This window comes from Prunus avium, chromosome 6, assembly GCF_965620075.1.
Source record: "Prunus avium chromosome 6, drPruAviu1.hap1.1, whole genome shotgun sequence".
Lineage (NCBI taxonomy): Eukaryota > Viridiplantae > Streptophyta > Magnoliopsida > Rosales > Rosaceae > Prunus > Prunus avium.
In genome coordinates, this window is record NC_142289.1 from 33,426,342 (window position 1) to 33,443,257 (window position 16,916).

Genomic DNA, 16,916 nt, shown 5'->3' on the forward strand with positions numbered 1-16,916 from the left:
TTTCCATGATGAAGCGAACTTTGGGTCGGGACAAGCCCATTACTACTTTGAGAATTGGGTCGGGGAATCGAACAGTAGGAGCCAACTATGTCTCTGTAATGGGTGGTTAGAGAAAAAAGGTCTAAATTTTAAATTTTGAATTTGGGTGTGTTGTATAGTTCGGGTGTCCAAAGATTAACTTTGGTGTAAACTCGTATTGGAAATTAAGAACTATTCAATAGTAAAATGTTAATGTTTGGGCTGAAGCAACTTTAGGCAATTAAACCCAACGATAACATCATCCAACGACTCAGAAAATTCCAGATGGTTTTCAACCAAAAAAAAAATCAACGGTCAAAATAAATATTTTAATTAATCTAAGATTTTTTATTGCAAATGATCCCTGAAGTTTGCGAAATTATCACCTTTCGTTCTTATAGTGTTTTTTTGTGACATTAATGGATCTTTTTTTAGAGAACCTCGACAGAACGAGGGAGACATTAATGGTCTTTAAGGTTACTATCTATGCATCAATTTGGTTTCATGCCTTTAGCTTCTGTCAAATTTTGTTGTTAAGTTGTTGACATGAAATATATATGAAGCCCGCACATCTAATGATATAGAACCACGGCGTTAAAAAATAAAATTTTAAAACTTAAAATCCATAAAAACAAAATTAAGTGTTTTTTGGAAAAACTACAGCCGCTCGCCCTCCCCTCAGTCTCAACCTTTCCCTCCAACTCGATCAACCATGCCTCTTCGATACTTTAGCCCACCTGTAAGAGCCGCAATTTGCTTGGACAAATTGAAGCTTTTCTCTTCTCATGGTAATTGAAAAGTTGTAGTGCCTTAGTTGAATCTGTTCTCTCTCCCCGCAGCCCTCTCTCCCTCTCTCTACTCTCTCTCTCTCTCCCCTCCTCTGCGTTCTCCCTTAATCCCTCTCTACCTTTGATAATTTTTTTTTTCTTATGGCAAATTAAACAAATGTCTACCATCTCTCCCTCTGCACTCTTTCCCTCTTTTCTTCTCTGTGATGCAGCGGCATTTCGCACCCCAAATGTAAGGACCATGATTGGTCCTTTGCTCGATCTTGTCAAGGAGAAAGCAGTGACAAACTCAAAGCAACATGAAATTGAAGCTGGGCATTGGGTCACATGTAAGGCTTGGGGTAAGGTAGAATTGTTGAAATATATAAAGTCCCACATTTGAAACTTGATTAAATAAACTACAATTTTGTAATAAGTGATTTCACTCCTAACATCATCAAGGTATTTTGTGATAAAACCCCACACTTATTGGGCTTTGTAGGTTGTTAAGTTGGAGACAATATCAATGTTGCTTGTAGTGGGCCGCATATTCGTCTCTCTGAAATTTAACATGGTATCAGAGTAGGGCCCCAATACAGACTCATACTTGACCCAGACCGGCCACACCTTGATTCGGTATTGTCGTCGACCCGACCGATTCCAACTCAAACTATAACCTATGAATCTTCCAATGCACATAGACCCAGATGATTAAATTCGATGTGCACTTAGCTCCATGTGTGACCCACTATGTGGTGGGTGGTCTCACGTGTGGGGGCGTATTGAAAAATATAAAGTCCCACATTGTAAACTTGACTAAATAAACTACAACTTATAATAAGTGGTTCCACTCCTAATAACATTGCCTTTTGTGATAAAACCCCATACCTACTGGAGTTTTTCAACAAAAAAAAAAACTTTATTTTGTTTTTAAATTTGTTTGAATGGATTTTAAATTTTAAAATATATTTTTTTAACGCCACGTGGCTCTATATCATTGGATGTGTGGGTTCCACATATATGCCATGTCAGCAACTTAATAGAAAATTTGACGGAAGTTAACGACAGAGACAAAATTGATGCATAGATAGCAACCTTAAGTACCATTATTGTCACTAGGGGTGGGCACGGTACGGGATGACACGGGATGGAGGTCATCCCGGTGTCAATCCCGAATAGGAGAATCGGGACGGTATGACACGGGATAGGGGATTTTCAAAACACGTTCAAACCATACCGGCCCCAACCGGGACCGGTATGGTTCGGTATCAAAACTGATACCATTCACCTTAGGCTAAAATTTGAATTTTTTTTTCTTCAGTTTTTGCAGCTGCCAAATAATTTCAGTTTGGATCTCCTCCTGGAGTAACGAGAGGCACCACCCTATGGAAATTGCTTCTTCTACGATGGATCTCCTCCTGGAGTATCACAGCCTCAATTTTATTGCCAAGCCTCCTAGCAACAGGCGTCAAGTCAAATGGCATAAACCTCTCCCTAGTATAGTCAAAATCAATGTTGATGGGGCCTTCAATTCCGCCATCGGATCATACTTTTGTGCTCTCCGTGTGGTTTTCAATTTCATCACGCGTTCGGATCATAAAGCGTCTGTATTCTTCAGAACCACCACGCCGAACCACTTTGAGAATGGAGAGTGGTTCAGTGGTGGGCATTGTAATAGATTGGTGCCATTCAAAGAAGGTGAGGTTGATTTAAAAGATGTAGATAATGTAATGCGTAACATTGAGTTGGAAGAATTTGAGAAGGCTGCCGCCAAAGGATCCGAAGAGGGGGTGAATTTGAAGCTACTGGACACAACCCATCTCTACTAATAAAGTAGCACACTGAAATTTTGGAAATAATATTTAATTTTAATTAGTTACTGTACGGTACGGTATGGCACCAAACGGGATCACAAATCTGATACCGGTGTCGTGCCAAACAGTAACGGGATGACACGATTTCATCCCGTTTAAGCATCAACACCAAACGGTTTGGCACGAGTTTGACACGGAATGACACGGTTTCGGGACGGTATCGGTATTCCGGTTTTGATGCCCACCCCTAATTGTCACAAAAAAACCTTAAGGACGAAATGTGACAATTTCGCAAACCTCAGAGACCATTTGGGGATAAAAAGCCTTAATCTAAATCAAATCCAACCCCCAAACTCATTCGAAACCCTAAAAATAACAATAATTTCGTTAAATAATCCACCAAGTTCAATTTCTTACCGTTTCTCACTTTATTATTTGTTTTCATTCTCCTTTCTTTGTTGTTGAATATGGTACCAAAACTCTAAAGAGGTGTCAATTGGAAACCAGACAAAGATGATACATTATGCAGAAGGTGGGTATGTATCTATGAAGATGGGGCAATTTGCATCAATCTTTAATCTATGAAGAGTGAAGGGAATTGTGTGTTTGGTTTGATAGAATAACTCTTATTAAATAAACAAAGGGACAAGGTTGAAAAGGAAGATGAAAGAAAATCAGAATAAGATACAAAGGGATAAGGAGTACGGTAAACAAAGATTCCTAACCACCAAGAGTGCCCTAGTGGTTTGTCTGCTATTTGGGTAAGGCTTTAGGGTTCGATTGGTTTGCTCCCCAGTTTGAGTCTCGGCAGTTGCAACACCTGGTTGCCAGCAGCAAGCTCAATTCCGCGAGTAGGGATTAGTTGAGGTGTGCGTAAGCTGGCTTGAACACCTCATGGAATTAGCAAAACAAAAAAAGGTAAACAAAGATACCCATGCATGAAATAATGGGAAGATGACAAAACAAGATGAGCTACATGTCTTACCATATATAATTTAATGAAGATATGAAAAGATAGGGAAAAATGAGGAATCAATAAAGTTGATATAAAGAGAGATGGACAAGAGTTCATAACATGATTGAGACAAGAAAATATGAGATGGGCAAGGATTCGTAAAATAATTGAAGGAAATTTAGGTTTATCCCTTTTTTATGATTGGAGATGCCCCATGGGCCAAATTGAGATTTTATGTATTTATTTGGTAATTGGATAGTTACAAAATTTATATACGAATTCAATTCTAATAGTGTGTGAAGTGTGTGTAGTTATATAAGAACTATGTAAGAGATTACATGAGAACTAACCCAGCGACGGAATCGACCCGCACCGAATAAATTACATCATCTTAACCATCCATTACTTACTTCACGCAAAAATAATCCACGGCCCCTTCGCACGCCAACTCAGCGATCCATCCCCAATCCGCTTAAAGAATTCAAGACATCTCAATCGTCAATTCGCAAACTGTACGAAACCCCAATCCCACGGCCAGTAACAATAACCACATCACCGATCCGCATGAACCCCCAATTAACCAATGACAGAAGCCTACTCTCACCTATATAAACAATCCATCCCACCACTTTGATTCTCACACAAAGCCTCTCCATCTCAATCTCCTGTTCTCTCTAATCGAATCGCATCCCTTTCGTTTCGGAAACTCCCAAATTCCCAAACCCTAACTTTTCTCTCACAACTCCAATGGCGCCCAAAGCTGAGAAGAAGCCCGCCGAGAAAAAGCCAGTGGAGGAGAAGAAGTCGACTGTGGCTGAGAAAGCCCCGGCCGAGAAGAAGCCCAAGGCCGGCAAGAAGCTCCCCAAGGAAGCCGGAGCCGCCGCCGGAGATAAGAAGAAGAAGAGATCGAAGAAGAGCGTAGAGACCTACAAGATCTATATCTTCAAGGTGCTGAAGCAGGTTCACCCTGATATTGGGATCTCCAGCAAGGCCATGGGCATCATGAACAGCTTCATCAACGACATCTTTGAGAAGCTCGCCCAGGAGTCTTCCAGGCTTGCAAGGTACAACAAGAAGCCGACTATTACTTCTCGGGAGATCCAGACTGCTGTGAGGCTTGTGCTTCCTGGTGAGCTCGCTAAGCACGCGGTGTCTGAAGGGACTAAGGCTGTGACCAAGTTTACAAGTTCTTGAAGTGTGGTGGGTTCAGCTCTGTTCTGGATATGTAGTTTTTGGATGTCAAGTGTTTAGATTTAGGGCTTCAGTTTAGTAGATATGTAATTCACTATCAGTTCTTTCAACGAAATACTATGGTTTATATGATCTGGATTCTGTGCTCACATGGATTATACCTGGAATTTTGTGATCCCAAATTTGAAATGAAATCCCATGTTGTACTTAATGATGGTTTGTGTAACGTGAATTTTGTTCCAATGTCAACCTGCTGGAGTTGGGCATGTGGATGATGTTAGACCCTTGTGCCCGAATGGTGTTTGAAACAATGCCCCTAAGAAGGTTTGGTAGGTTGATGAAATTGGTTTGGGGCATTGCATTTGCCCCTATGTTTCTTGAATCAATGTCTTCGATTGCATGTAATTAGGTTTTAAAGTAACAATTGGCTGATTCAAATTGGTTTTTGGTTGAATTTGAAAAGGAAAAACCCATTTTGTAAATGAAAAGGAAAAGCCTATGTGTTCTCGATGTGAAATCCCCCATACGGTGGTTAGTGTGGGCGGGCAACTTTTTGCCTTGGTTTTAAACTTTGCAATTCCAATTGGCGCCCAAGCCATATTGTGCGCGGCGTTTTGCCTTGGTTTTGACATTGCAGTTCGATTGGCGCCATGCGTTGGTGCGGCCGAGGGAGGGCTTGGTCAAATGTATGACTCTTTAGTGTAAAATATTTACAGGAAATGGGTTCTGTGGGTTTCACTAAATATGTAATCAAACAAATCCGACTCCTTCCAATGCCCAAATGTCAATGTTCTCCTTGATAATGGTCCATTGGAGAGAAAGTATGTTCTTGGTATCATCTCAAATTCTGGCAAACGTCCAAAAACGACAGACGGAAAAGAAGGAACTGCATTGTCGTCTTGTTGGGCAATCATAATCATCATCTTCTCTTGATCTTGGTGTTGCTCGTGTACAAGCTGGATGCCCCATTCATTTACTTGAAACGAAGATCTCATGAACATTGAAACTATGACTTGGTCACCACCTTTCAGTTCATTCCCCAAACTCCAATGGCTTAAGAATATCATGTCTTCTCCTAAATCCGGAAAGCCGATTAAGGACGGGTCATAGATCCACTTCATTCCCGTGCTCTTATTATGGACTTTGGTGACTATTGGACTAATTTTGTCACAACTATAACCAGGATCTAAATCACCATCATAGCTTGTATATACAGAGAAGATATTTAAGCCTCGAATCCTGGCGTTAGAACAAGGCACAGTAAAAGATATTGAACAAGAGCCTCTATTTTTATGGCTGAATTGTCCTGGCACCACATTCCCAGGAAGAAACGTGCTGATTATACCATATTCATATAGTACCTAATATATGCATGCCATGGAAATCAAAACATTGGTCAAATCTTATGTTGCATGTGATATATGAGAGAGAGAGAGAGAGAGAGAGAGAGAGAATCACCTGGATGTGATACTTATAGACCTCACCAAATACGCTATTCCTGCTTGGGAATAACATTCAAATGGTAATTCCCTTGAATTTCAAGTTGCACAAACCCAAAAGTTTGATGGTTTCTGCATCACATCTTGCAATGGGTACAAACTTGTACAAGTATTCAATCTCAACTAGCTTGACGTTATGCACGCTAAGCAATTCTATAGGTATGCACAAACTTGATTGAAATGTTATTCTTTTCAACAAACCGCAATCAAGCACAGCGAAATTTGTTACTCTCGGTAGCCCTTCAAGTGTTTGGAGACTATAGCACTGGGTAATAATGAGTCGAACAAGCCCCCTAAGACCTCGGACGCAATGTGGTAGGCCACGAATTGGATTTTTGCTTAGGTCTAAAAATTCTAAAGAGTGTAGGTTACCAAAATCCTTGGGAAAAGCCTCATCAGAAAGACTGCAACTCCTGATGTTTAAATGTGCTAAACAACGTGGTAAGAAAGACCACAAACTTTCTGGATTTCTCCCTATGCGTGGTTTGACCTCTCCAGTGGTATTCATTAACACTTGACTTATTGGAATTTCGGCTACATCTAGCACTTTTAGAGACTTCATCTTCCCCAATTCTGTCCAAAACTCATTGAGATTTGAGCAGCCAGATAGAGTAAGTGTATCAAGTGATTGGAGATTAAAAAGATTCTTTGAAAGCTTCCTAATCTTTTCGCAACCTTTCAAATTCAAGCAAACGAGTCTCTTTAGGTTTCCGATGGACTCATGGACATCAACCAAGCTCGAACAATCTTCAAGAACAAGACTTTCTAAATTGGGGACCAGCGAGAAGTTAGAGATTTCAGTAAGGCAATGGGAATGACCTAGATCAACGTTCTTCAAAGCGGGAAGGTACTGTGAAAGAAAAACAAAGAAAGAAGGTGTGGAGTTACATCTTATACAGGTAAAATTAATCATAAACCATCTTAAACAAAAGATAATGGATAAGTGTGGAGTAGCATACCTTTATTCCCTTAAACACCTGTCTCATATTACTATGAGGCATTTCTAGATAAACCAAGCGCTCTAAAGGAAGATCACTGGGTAGAGATTTCAAAGGAAATTCAAGCCAACACAACCATCTTAATCCTTTCGGAAATTCTTCATAGCATCCCTTAAATTGTACATGACTAAGATGGAGTAGTCTTAGTTTGGACATCCTTGCAAATGCAGTAGTTTTAAAGACTATCATATCTGAATCTCTCCAAGGAGTGTTTACCGAGTGCATATGCATATCCAAGGCAAGGCCTTCAATGGTTTCTGTACCCTAACAAAAAAAAACATTTGGATAAGCAAGCAGCAAAATATATAGGCCCCAAAACGAAAGAGTGCATGCATATACATAAGAAGAGAATGATTCATACACTCTTTTCTCTCAATACATTGAAATTGAAGGAATCCGTATCATTCCATAATCTACTACGCTTCTCAGGCTCCTTTGATTCTAGACGAACAATTTCTCTTCCCATGTCACAGATCATTTGATGCATATTCACCTTCTGATTTTCATCAACTGTTACCAAGCATCTATCCAGAAGATTTTCAATGCCAACAATTGTGAAGAAATCACATCCATCTAGTACTCTAACAATATAATCTTTTCTCTTTCCGACAAAGAAGCATGCAATGTGAAGGAATAAATTTTGGTCATGGGGGTTATCCTGTAAAGCATCGTAGCTTATTCTGAGTCTTTGGGGGATTTCATTATTTGGAATAGCTTTTAATTTCTCTAGTGCACTTTTCCATACATCTATAGTTCGTCCAAATAGAGAAGATCCTAAAACTTGAAGAGCTAATGGAAGTCCTTTGCATCGGTCTGCTATCAACTCTGAAAGTTTCACGTAATCTTCACATGGATGGGCTTGTCCAAAAGCATGCCAACTGAAGAGTTCCAGTGATTCATTGGCTTTCAGAGTTTCAACGTTGTAAACTTTGCAAGTAGAGAGTTCATGATCCCTTAGCAACCCTGCACACCTAGTTGTTATGATTATTTTACTATGTGGATAAAACCAATCTCGCATCCCAAATGTTGCTTTTATTTGGTGCATATCATCCACATCATCGAGAACAAGAAGAACTCTTTAAGAGATTATGGCATCTCTAATCTTATTTATTCCCTCACTAACACTATGTATTTTCACTTCTCTTCCACTTAAAATATGATAAAGAAACTGAAGTTGTAGTTGCACTAAACCATTGGGTTGTCTTGAAGTTTCTCTGACATCTTCAAGGAAACAACTTCCTTCAAATTTTCTAAAGTTTAAATTATAAACAAATTTCGCAATGGTAGTCTTTCCAATTCCACCAATCCCATTAACTAAAATTATACCAACATCAGCTGATCCATCATTTAACCATGAATTAATATATTTGACTCGAGAATCAATTCCAATCGGGTAGGATGCAACTATAAAGGGTGTGCGCAAGCGACTTAGTTTTTCGTCAACCACTTTAACAATTTGCTTGACAAACTTTGACTCGTACCTAAGAATTGCAATCAAAATGAAAAATAAGTAACATTTATAACATGTCATGATATCAAATAATTAAATTACAAAGTCTCAGGCAAATAACATGTCAAAGTTTTCAAATAATGTACTAGCTACTAGGAACAATGGGATTATCAATACATGATATTGGGGACAGAAAAATAGCAATTTTAACCGATAGTGCAATACAATGTGTGTAAATGGGGAATCTAATGACTAGGGATCATTGAACTTTAATTTGCTTTTGATCTCATTTAAAGTGATTGTCATCGTATCAGACACCTTGACTTAATTATATATGTTGTAGAAGTTTTTCAAATTCAACTTTGAATTATTAATTAGCCTTTCATTCTTCCATCATAATGATAGAAGTATACTACTCTTTAGTCCTTTTAGACGTATTCAGTATTTTGGAGACACAGGAATATCAGCAGAGTTGATGAATTATAATATCTAATTCAAGTTATTAAAAAAAAAAATTGAAAAAAAAAATGGAATAGTTGGAATGAAGTTACCCACTAGCTTGGTTTTGTAAGACCATCCCTGCTAAATCTGCAACTTCTCTTAGTGCTGCCCTCCATTGTTTGACCTTGTTCGGTGATTGCTGATTTTCTTCATGCCTAGCAAATGCTTCTCCAACCCTTCCTGTTTGGTGCCTCACGTGGGAAGGATCAATGTCGTAGAAGACTGGTAAGACTACATGGTCTGATATCCTCTTCTGTTTGAGGATCAAGACAAGCTCGTCAAGGCACCATCTGGAAGACGGGTAGTCTTTTGAAAATACAATGACAGAACTTCGTGACTGTTGGATGGCATTCACAAATTCTGGCTTAATATCTTCTCCTCTCTCAAGTTCTTCTTCATCCCGGAACGTGGGAAAGCCTTTCTCCACAAAAGCTGTGTTGAGATGGTCGGTAAAAGCCCTTCGAGTGTCTTCACCTCTGAAACTCAAGAACACATGATAACAACATCGATAGGGAGAAGAACTGGAAGAGGAGGCTTCTTGTTCCCTAAATCGAGCCATGATCACAGAAAATAGTAAATCATTTTTTAATTGCTGGTGTCTCTGAGTCTGAGTGGAATTTAAGGCTACCTCTTGAGTTCCTACTTCGTACATGGCCAAGATACCGTGTAAAGAAGGAGGCGGTGAATGTCTTGGTCAAGCAAATAAATTATTAGTCATAAATCACACAAATGGTAGCTGGTAAGAGTGGGTCGTGGAGGGGCCAGTTTTGCCTTTCTTAGTGATAAGTTAAACAAAGAGCTGTCTTTTTCTTCCTTTGCATTTGGCAATATGAAAATCAAAGAAAGGCGATTAAAAATTAAAAATGAAGAATATATTTATTAATTGAAATTTTAAATTTAACTTTTTGGTGATACCATTTTCAATGCACGAGATATATAAAGGACTACAAAAAAAAAAAAAAAAATCATTAGATACAATTGCAAAAGTAAAAATAGTTATTAGGAATTGCCCACGTCTTCTTAAACATAAAACTTCTCTTTTTTGCTTCTATTTGAAGTGATTTATGCTTTCTAAAGTTGACCTGTTAAACCTTGAATCACACCACCCAAGTAGCACACCACAAGGTACTTCAAAATTAAAATATCATGATAAACTTGAAACACACTTTGATCCTTTATAAACATATAATTTGAGTTCATGTAATTTCCAGCCACAAACATGTACTGCACCACACTATACATCTCTAGAGTTCGAACAAACATACCTCAAAGGTGTGAGGGAGTCAGGCCGAATAATAAACAATATCTCTGGGACATTACGTCGAACAAGTTAAGGCCAGGAGGTTGAAACAGCACAAAGCACCTCAGGTTGAACGGCAAGTTGACAACCTATCAACAGAAAGGGGAAAAAAGAAAAAGAAACTTTGAGTTAATCACTACACACTAAATAAAATTAAACTCTTTGCTTATTTGAGTTCTTTCTGATAATGGAAAAGTGTTTGATATTACGTTGTGTATGGATACAAAGTCAAGCACAAGTAAAAAAACATGGAGGAGCTATAGGGAGGAGCTCCTGCTCCTCGTGCTTGAGGAACGGAGCATTCCCCTTCAAAATTAGCCGCAATGACAGAGATTAAGGATGAAACCCCATTTTTTGGGCGTCATCTGATGTTGGCGGGGGTTGATGACGGTGGTAGTGTACGAAATTAATAGCTGTGGGCCCAATCTTTGTATAGGAAATGGGTGTCATCTCATCTTTGTGTTGAATTCTTGTTTTTATATTTTCCATTTTAAATACGATTTGTTTTTTAAAGTTACAAAGGCATTTACAGAAATGTAATTGTGCACTAATAAAAAAGTATTTGTTACTCAAATCAAAGTAATGGATATTGAACCCAAGGTAGCACAAAAGTACTGTTTTGTCGTAAAAAGAGCTAAACTTTACGATAAAAATTTACATGTCATGGGGATAACATTATTTTGTTATCATTATTCAATCACGCTCCGTCATGTGGAATTCTTATAATGCGTGACAAAACGTGATCGGTTGAAAATATCAAAATAGTGCAATCCCATGATATACAAGTTATTCTCAAACTTCATAACACTGGCGGTTCCAGTAAAGGCCAAGTATAAGCTATTGGCCCCCCCACTTGTATTTTTTTCCCCTCTTCCACCTTAAGCATAATGTTGTTAATGCCATATAAGACTTTCTTTTTTACATAAAAAATGAATTAGCCCCACGATTAGAAGAACTTTTAGTGAATGTACATGTACAACAAAAATAATTAGGCCAGGATTTGTTTGAGCATGACGTTTCTTCAACTGAAGAATTTGACACAAGGAATGTCTGATGATGAGCTCTTTTGGAGAGCTTCAATGACGCCGGAGAAGGAAGCGTTTCCATTTGAGAGGACCATGACAAGTTTTTTTCTCGATTTACGTGCATGTGCTTCCAGGGTATAAGCTCAAGGTATCTAGCACCTCCCCCTTTATGGACGCCAAATCCCTAGTCAGGTAGTACAAGACATGTAAAATCATATAATTTTTTGGTCATGCATATGAACTTTGATACCTTGTCAGTCATGCATATGAACCTTGTTCTTTTTGTCCTTTTGGTTTCATATGTTTTTCTTTCATTTTCCTTCTTTTTATACCAAATTACACCAGAAAATAAGCTCATCATAGTGCAAGGAAAAAGAAAAGTGAGATTGAGAACCTGGCAGAGGAAAATGAATCCCAAAGGCGACAGAACTCAACTACAACAAATTCATGGATAGCTTATGGCCTCTTCTTTCACGACTGAGTTCCAAAAAGGCAACTGCGTAAAACTATATTGTCGTATAGGACATCTACCGCCAACATGGAAAACACAAAGTATCTATTGTCCCCGGCGTCCGTCATTGTTGTTGCAAGCGGCAGTGCTTGTTCCTCTGTTGAAAATGTAGTTGGCAGAAGATTAGTCGACATAGAAGAGAGGAAAACTTTCGATAGATATACGAACGTGGATTCGCTCAACATAAACAAACACAATAAAACTTGTGTTGAATGAATATAAATGAGAGAGATGCATGCACACCTTGTTGATCAGAGTCCCCAAATATGTCATTGAACAAAGCCGAATCCCTCCAACGAGTAAACGTCAGTGCTCTCCTTGATTGTGGTCCATGCGACAGGAAGTATGTTCTTGACATCACCTCGAATTCTGGCGAACGTCCAAAAATGACACATGGAAAAGAAACTGGACACTCATCATCATCATTGTCATCGTCGCCATGTTGGGTCCTCATCATCCTGATATTCTCTTGATCTTGCTCGTGCACAAGCTGGACGCCCCACTCCTTCAGCTGAAAGACAGATCTCATGAACATGGAAACTGTGACTTGGTCGCCACCTTTCAATAATTGATTCCCCATCTTCCAATGGCTTAAGAATATCATGTCTTCTCCAGGAACTGGAATGCCGAAGCATGATGGGTCATAGATCCACTTCATTCCCGTGCTTTTGTTGCTAACTTTGATTATTATTGGACTAATTATCTCACAACTGTAACCAGCATAAGAACCACTACCAGAACATGTATATATAGAGGAGACATTCAAGCCTCGAATCCTGAAAGTAGAAGTAGAAGGAGGCACACTAAAAGATATTGACCAAGACTTTCTACTTGTATAGCTGAAGTGGCCTGGCACCACATTCCCAGGAAGAAATGTGCTGAATATACCAGATTCATAAAGTCCCTATACATAGATATGTAAGGCAGTATTAGTCTTAAATAGCATCTTCCATGTGATATTGTTGTGTGTGTGTGTGTGTGTCTACACGTGTATATATATATGTATGTATTCGAGAGAGGGAAAGAAAAGCACCTGGATGGGATACCTTCTGATCCAATCCAGCTTCGTACTCTCAACCGCACGGCGCGACTCAACTGCGATCCTACATGGGAAGATCATCAAAACGGTTTCCATGGATTCCAAGTACTTGGACAAACCCAAAAGATCGAGCATTTCTACATCACAATTTCCAAGGGGTTCTAACTTGTACATGTATTCAATCTCAACTAAGTTCGGGTTACTAATGCTAAGCACCTCAGATGGTATGAATCCGAACAAACTTGATTGAAATGTTACTTTTTCCAACAATGCACAATCAAACACACCAAAATATCTTGCCCTTGGTAGCCCTACAAGCGTTTTGAGCCTCTTGCAATTTGAAAAAAGAAGTTGATCAAGTCGTGTAACACGTCGGATGCAATCTGGTAGGCCAGAGATTGGATTGTCGCTTAGATCTAATAGTTCTAATGAGGGTAGGTTACCAATATCTTTGGGAAAAGCCTCATCAGAAAGATTGCAACTCTTGAGCTTTAATTGTGTTAAACTACTTGGTAAAGAAGCCCAAAAAGTTTCTGGATTTCTCCTCAGGCATGATTTGACGTTTCCAGTGGTGGTCAGAACTTGAGTTACCTTTAGCACTTTAAGAGATTCCATGTTCCTCAGCTCCTTCGGAAACTCATTTAGACTTGAGCATCCAGATACAATAAGTGTATCAACTGATTTTAGCATAAATAAATTCTTTGGAAGTTTCCTAATCTTTTTGCAATCTTTCATATTCAAGTAATTGAGTCTCTTTAGGTTTCCAATGGATTCATGAACATCAACCAAGCTCGCACAATCTTTAAGAATCAGTCTTTCTAAGTTGGGGGCCAGTGAGAAGTTACCGATTTCAGTAAGGCTATGAGAATGACTTAGATCAAGGGTCTTCAATGAGGGAAGGTGCTGTGGAAAAACAAAATGAAAGATTGTGTGAAGTTAAATCAGACAAATGCAAAATTAAACATAAAATTAACAGAAGAAAATGGATAAGCATGGAGTATGATGCATATTTATTCCCACCAAGGATAGGATACCTTTCTTCCCTTCTTTAAAACTTGTCTCAAGTTTTTTTTCCGGTTAAAGACTTGTCTCAAGTTACTATGATGCATTTCAAGATAAACCAAGCACTCCAAAGGAATTTCACTAGGTAATGATTTCGATGGAAATTCAAGCCAACACAACCATCTTAATCCTTTTGGAAATTCCTCATAACATCCATTGAGTCGTACATGACAAAGCTGAAGTAGTTCTAGTTTGGACATCCTTGAAAATGCGTTGGTTTCCAAGACTACCTCATTTGTATTGCCTGAAGGAGTGTTTACCGAGAGCATACGCATGTTCAAGGCAAGACCTTCAATTGTTTCTGTACCCTGAAAAAAAAAACAGTTGGATAAGTAACCAGCAAGGATATATGCATGTGCAAGAAAAATCCCATCCTGAGAGAAAAATCTTTCTTACGCTCTTTTCCTTTAATACATCGAAAGAATCCTTATCACGCCATAATCTACTACGTTTTCCAGGTGACTTTGATTCTAGCCGAACAATTTCTCTTCCCATGTCCCAAATCATTTGATGCATCTTCACGTTGTCTTCATCATCAATTGTTACCAAACATCTATTCACAAGATTTTCAATGCCAACAATTGTGAAGAAATTACATCCATCCAGTATTCTAACAACATAATCTTTCCCTTGTCCAACGAAAAAACATGCAATATGGAGGAATAAATTTTGGTCATCAGGGTTATCTTGTAAAGCGTCGTAGCTTATTCTGAGTTTTTTGATAATTTCATTGTCTGGAATAGTTTTTAATTTCTCCAACGTACTTTCCCAAACATCTATACGTCGTCCTGATAGAGATGAACCCAAAACTTGAAGAGCTAACGGGAGTCCTCCACATCGATCTTCTACCCTTTTCGACAGACTAATGTAACCTTCAATTGGGCGGTCCTGGCCAAACGCATGCCAGCTGAAGAGTTGTAATGATTCATCCACATCCAAAGTTTCAACATCATAAACTTTACTTTTAGCTACTTGATGACCCCTTAATAATCCCGCACACCTAGTTGTTATGATGATTTTACTTCCAGGGCAAAACCAATCTTGCATAAAAAATATTGCATCTATCTGGTCCATATGATCAACATCATCAAGAACAAGAAGAACTGTTTTAGAGATTATGGCATCTCTAATCCTTTTTATTCCCTCACTGACACTATGTATTTTCACTTCTCTTCCACTCATAATGTGGTGAAGGAATTGTATCTGTAGGTGAACTAAACCATTGGGTTGGTTTGAAACTTCCCTGACATCTTCAAGAAAACAACTTCGTTCAAATCTTCTAAAGTTTACGTTGTAAGCAAATTTTGCAAGGGTTGTCTTTCCAATTCCCCCAACTCCATTAATTAAAAGTATTCCAACATCGGCTGATCCATCCTGTAACCATGAATTAATATTTTCAACTCGAGAATCAATTCCAATCGGGTAGGGTGCAATAGCAAAGGGCGTGCGACTGAGTTTGTTGTCAATCACTTTAACAATTTGCATGATAAACCTTGACTCGTACCTATCAATTGCAACAAGATTGAAAAATAAATCATGTTTAATTAATTAACATTTCATGCATGATTTCAAATAGTTAAATTACAAACTCTCATGCAAATAACAAGCCAAAGTTATCAGATATGCTGAAACAATGGGACGAAAATTGAAAGAATTATATTGATATTAACACATGATATTTATTAGAAATTTTAACCACTAGTGTAATATGTATGTGTGTGAAAATAATTATGTGCGCAGAGTTGATGAATTTTTATTAAATAAGAAAAACTTCAAATTATATATCTAAAAGTTAAACCCTACAGGACAGGACTAGTGAATTGAACTTAACATCATCAAAGTGCATGGCTTGAATTTAAATAAGAAATGAACAGCTAGTTTGAATGAAGTTACCCATCAGCGTCGTTTTGTAAGACCATCCCTGATAGATCTGCAACTTCTCTCAGTGCTGCCCGCCATTGTTTGACCTTGTTCTTTGATAGCTGATTTTCTTCGTGCCTGGCAAATGCTTCTGCAACACATCCTGTCTGGTTCCTCACGTGGGAAGGATCAACGTCGTAGAAGACAGGTAAAACTACGTGTTCCGAGATCCTCTTCTGCTCAAGGATGAAGACAAGCTCGTCAAGGCACCATCTGGACGACGAGTAGTCTTTTGAAAATACAATGACAGAACTACGTGACTGTTGGATGGCTTTCTTCAATTCTGGCTTAATATCTGCTCCTCTCTCAAGTTCTTCATCATCCCGGAACGTGTTGAAGCCTTTCTCCACACAAGCTGTATAGAGATGGTCAGTAAAATTCTTTCGAGTGTCTTTGCCTCTGAAACTCAAGAACACGTCATAACAACATGGAGAAGGAGAAGAAGTGGAAGAGGAGGCTTCTTGGTGCCTAAATCGAGCCATGATCACTGAAAATACTTTACCACTTCTTAATCGCTGGTGTCTGAGCCTTGTTCACCCAAAATATAGATCTTGAGTTTCCTACTTCGGATATTGCAAAGATACCGTGTAAAGAAGGAGGTTGGTGAAGCAAATAAATTATAGATAGCCGCCCCTTTCTCTTAGTCATCCATCACTCAATTGCTAAGGAAATAAAAGAGACATCCCTTTTCTAGAAGCACAAATGGTAGCTGTTAAAAGTGGTAGTGGAGGGGCCAGATTATTTTGCCTTCTTAGTGATAAGTTAACAAGGAGCCGTCAATGACCATTTTCTTCTTTTGCATTTGGCAATATGAAAATTTAAGGGGATTAAAAATTGAAAAGGAAGAATATACTCATCACGGCAAG

At 38.6% G+C, this 16,916-nt stretch overlaps 2 protein-coding genes and 1 pseudogene across 3 annotated transcripts; 1 reads left to right on the top strand and 2 right to left on the bottom strand.

The window, feature by feature from the left end:
• Positions 1 to 4,173: 4,173 nt before the first annotated feature.
• LOC110762066 (putative histone H2B.1) lies at positions 4,174 to 4,894 on the top strand. Its single transcript, XM_021964661.2, has one exon. It carries the CDS (start codon positions 4,302 to 4,304, stop codon positions 4,746 to 4,748), a length of 447 nt encoding a protein of 148 aa, XP_021820353.1. The 5' UTR covers positions 4,174 to 4,301; the 3' UTR covers positions 4,749 to 4,894.
• Positions 4,799 to 10,444, bottom strand: LOC110762062 (disease resistance protein RPV1-like; annotated as a pseudogene). Its single transcript, XR_015836229.1, has 5 exons — positions 9,244 to 10,444; positions 7,604 to 8,723; positions 7,204 to 7,506; positions 6,204 to 7,094; positions 4,799 to 6,106 (listed from the first exon to the last, which is right to left on the bottom strand). The product of XR_015836229.1 is annotated as a disease resistance protein RPV1-like (transcript).
• A 1,545-nt stretch (positions 10,445 to 11,989) lies between these two features.
• On the bottom strand, positions 11,990 to 16,532 carry LOC110762093 (disease resistance protein RPV1-like). Its single transcript, XM_088255628.1, has 6 exons — positions 16,024 to 16,532; positions 14,527 to 15,634; positions 14,103 to 14,438; positions 13,063 to 13,971; positions 12,273 to 12,933; positions 11,990 to 12,126 (listed from the first exon to the last, which is right to left on the bottom strand). Exons 1-6 carry the CDS (start codon positions 16,530 to 16,532, stop codon positions 11,990 to 11,992), a joined length of 3,660 nt encoding a protein of 1,219 aa, XP_088111754.1.
• Between the last annotated feature and the right edge of the window lie 384 nt (positions 16,533 to 16,916).

Coding starts and splice junctions, on each gene's coding strand:
- LOC110762093 (XM_088255628.1), bottom strand. CDS start 16,532: ATGGCTCGATTTAGGCACCAAGAAGCCTCCTCTTCCACTTCTTCTCCT. Junction 15,635..16,023: donor TTACAAAACGACGCTGATGG/GTAACTTCATTC, acceptor TGCAATTGATAG/GTACGAGTCAAGGTTTATCA. Junction 12,934..13,062: donor TCAGAAGGTATCCCATCCAG/GTGCTTTTCTTT, acceptor ATCTATGTATAG/GGACTTTATGAATCTGGTAT.
- LOC110762066 (XM_021964661.2), top strand. CDS start 4,302: ATGGCGCCCAAAGCTGAGAAGAAGCCCGCCGAGAAAAAGCCAGTGGAG.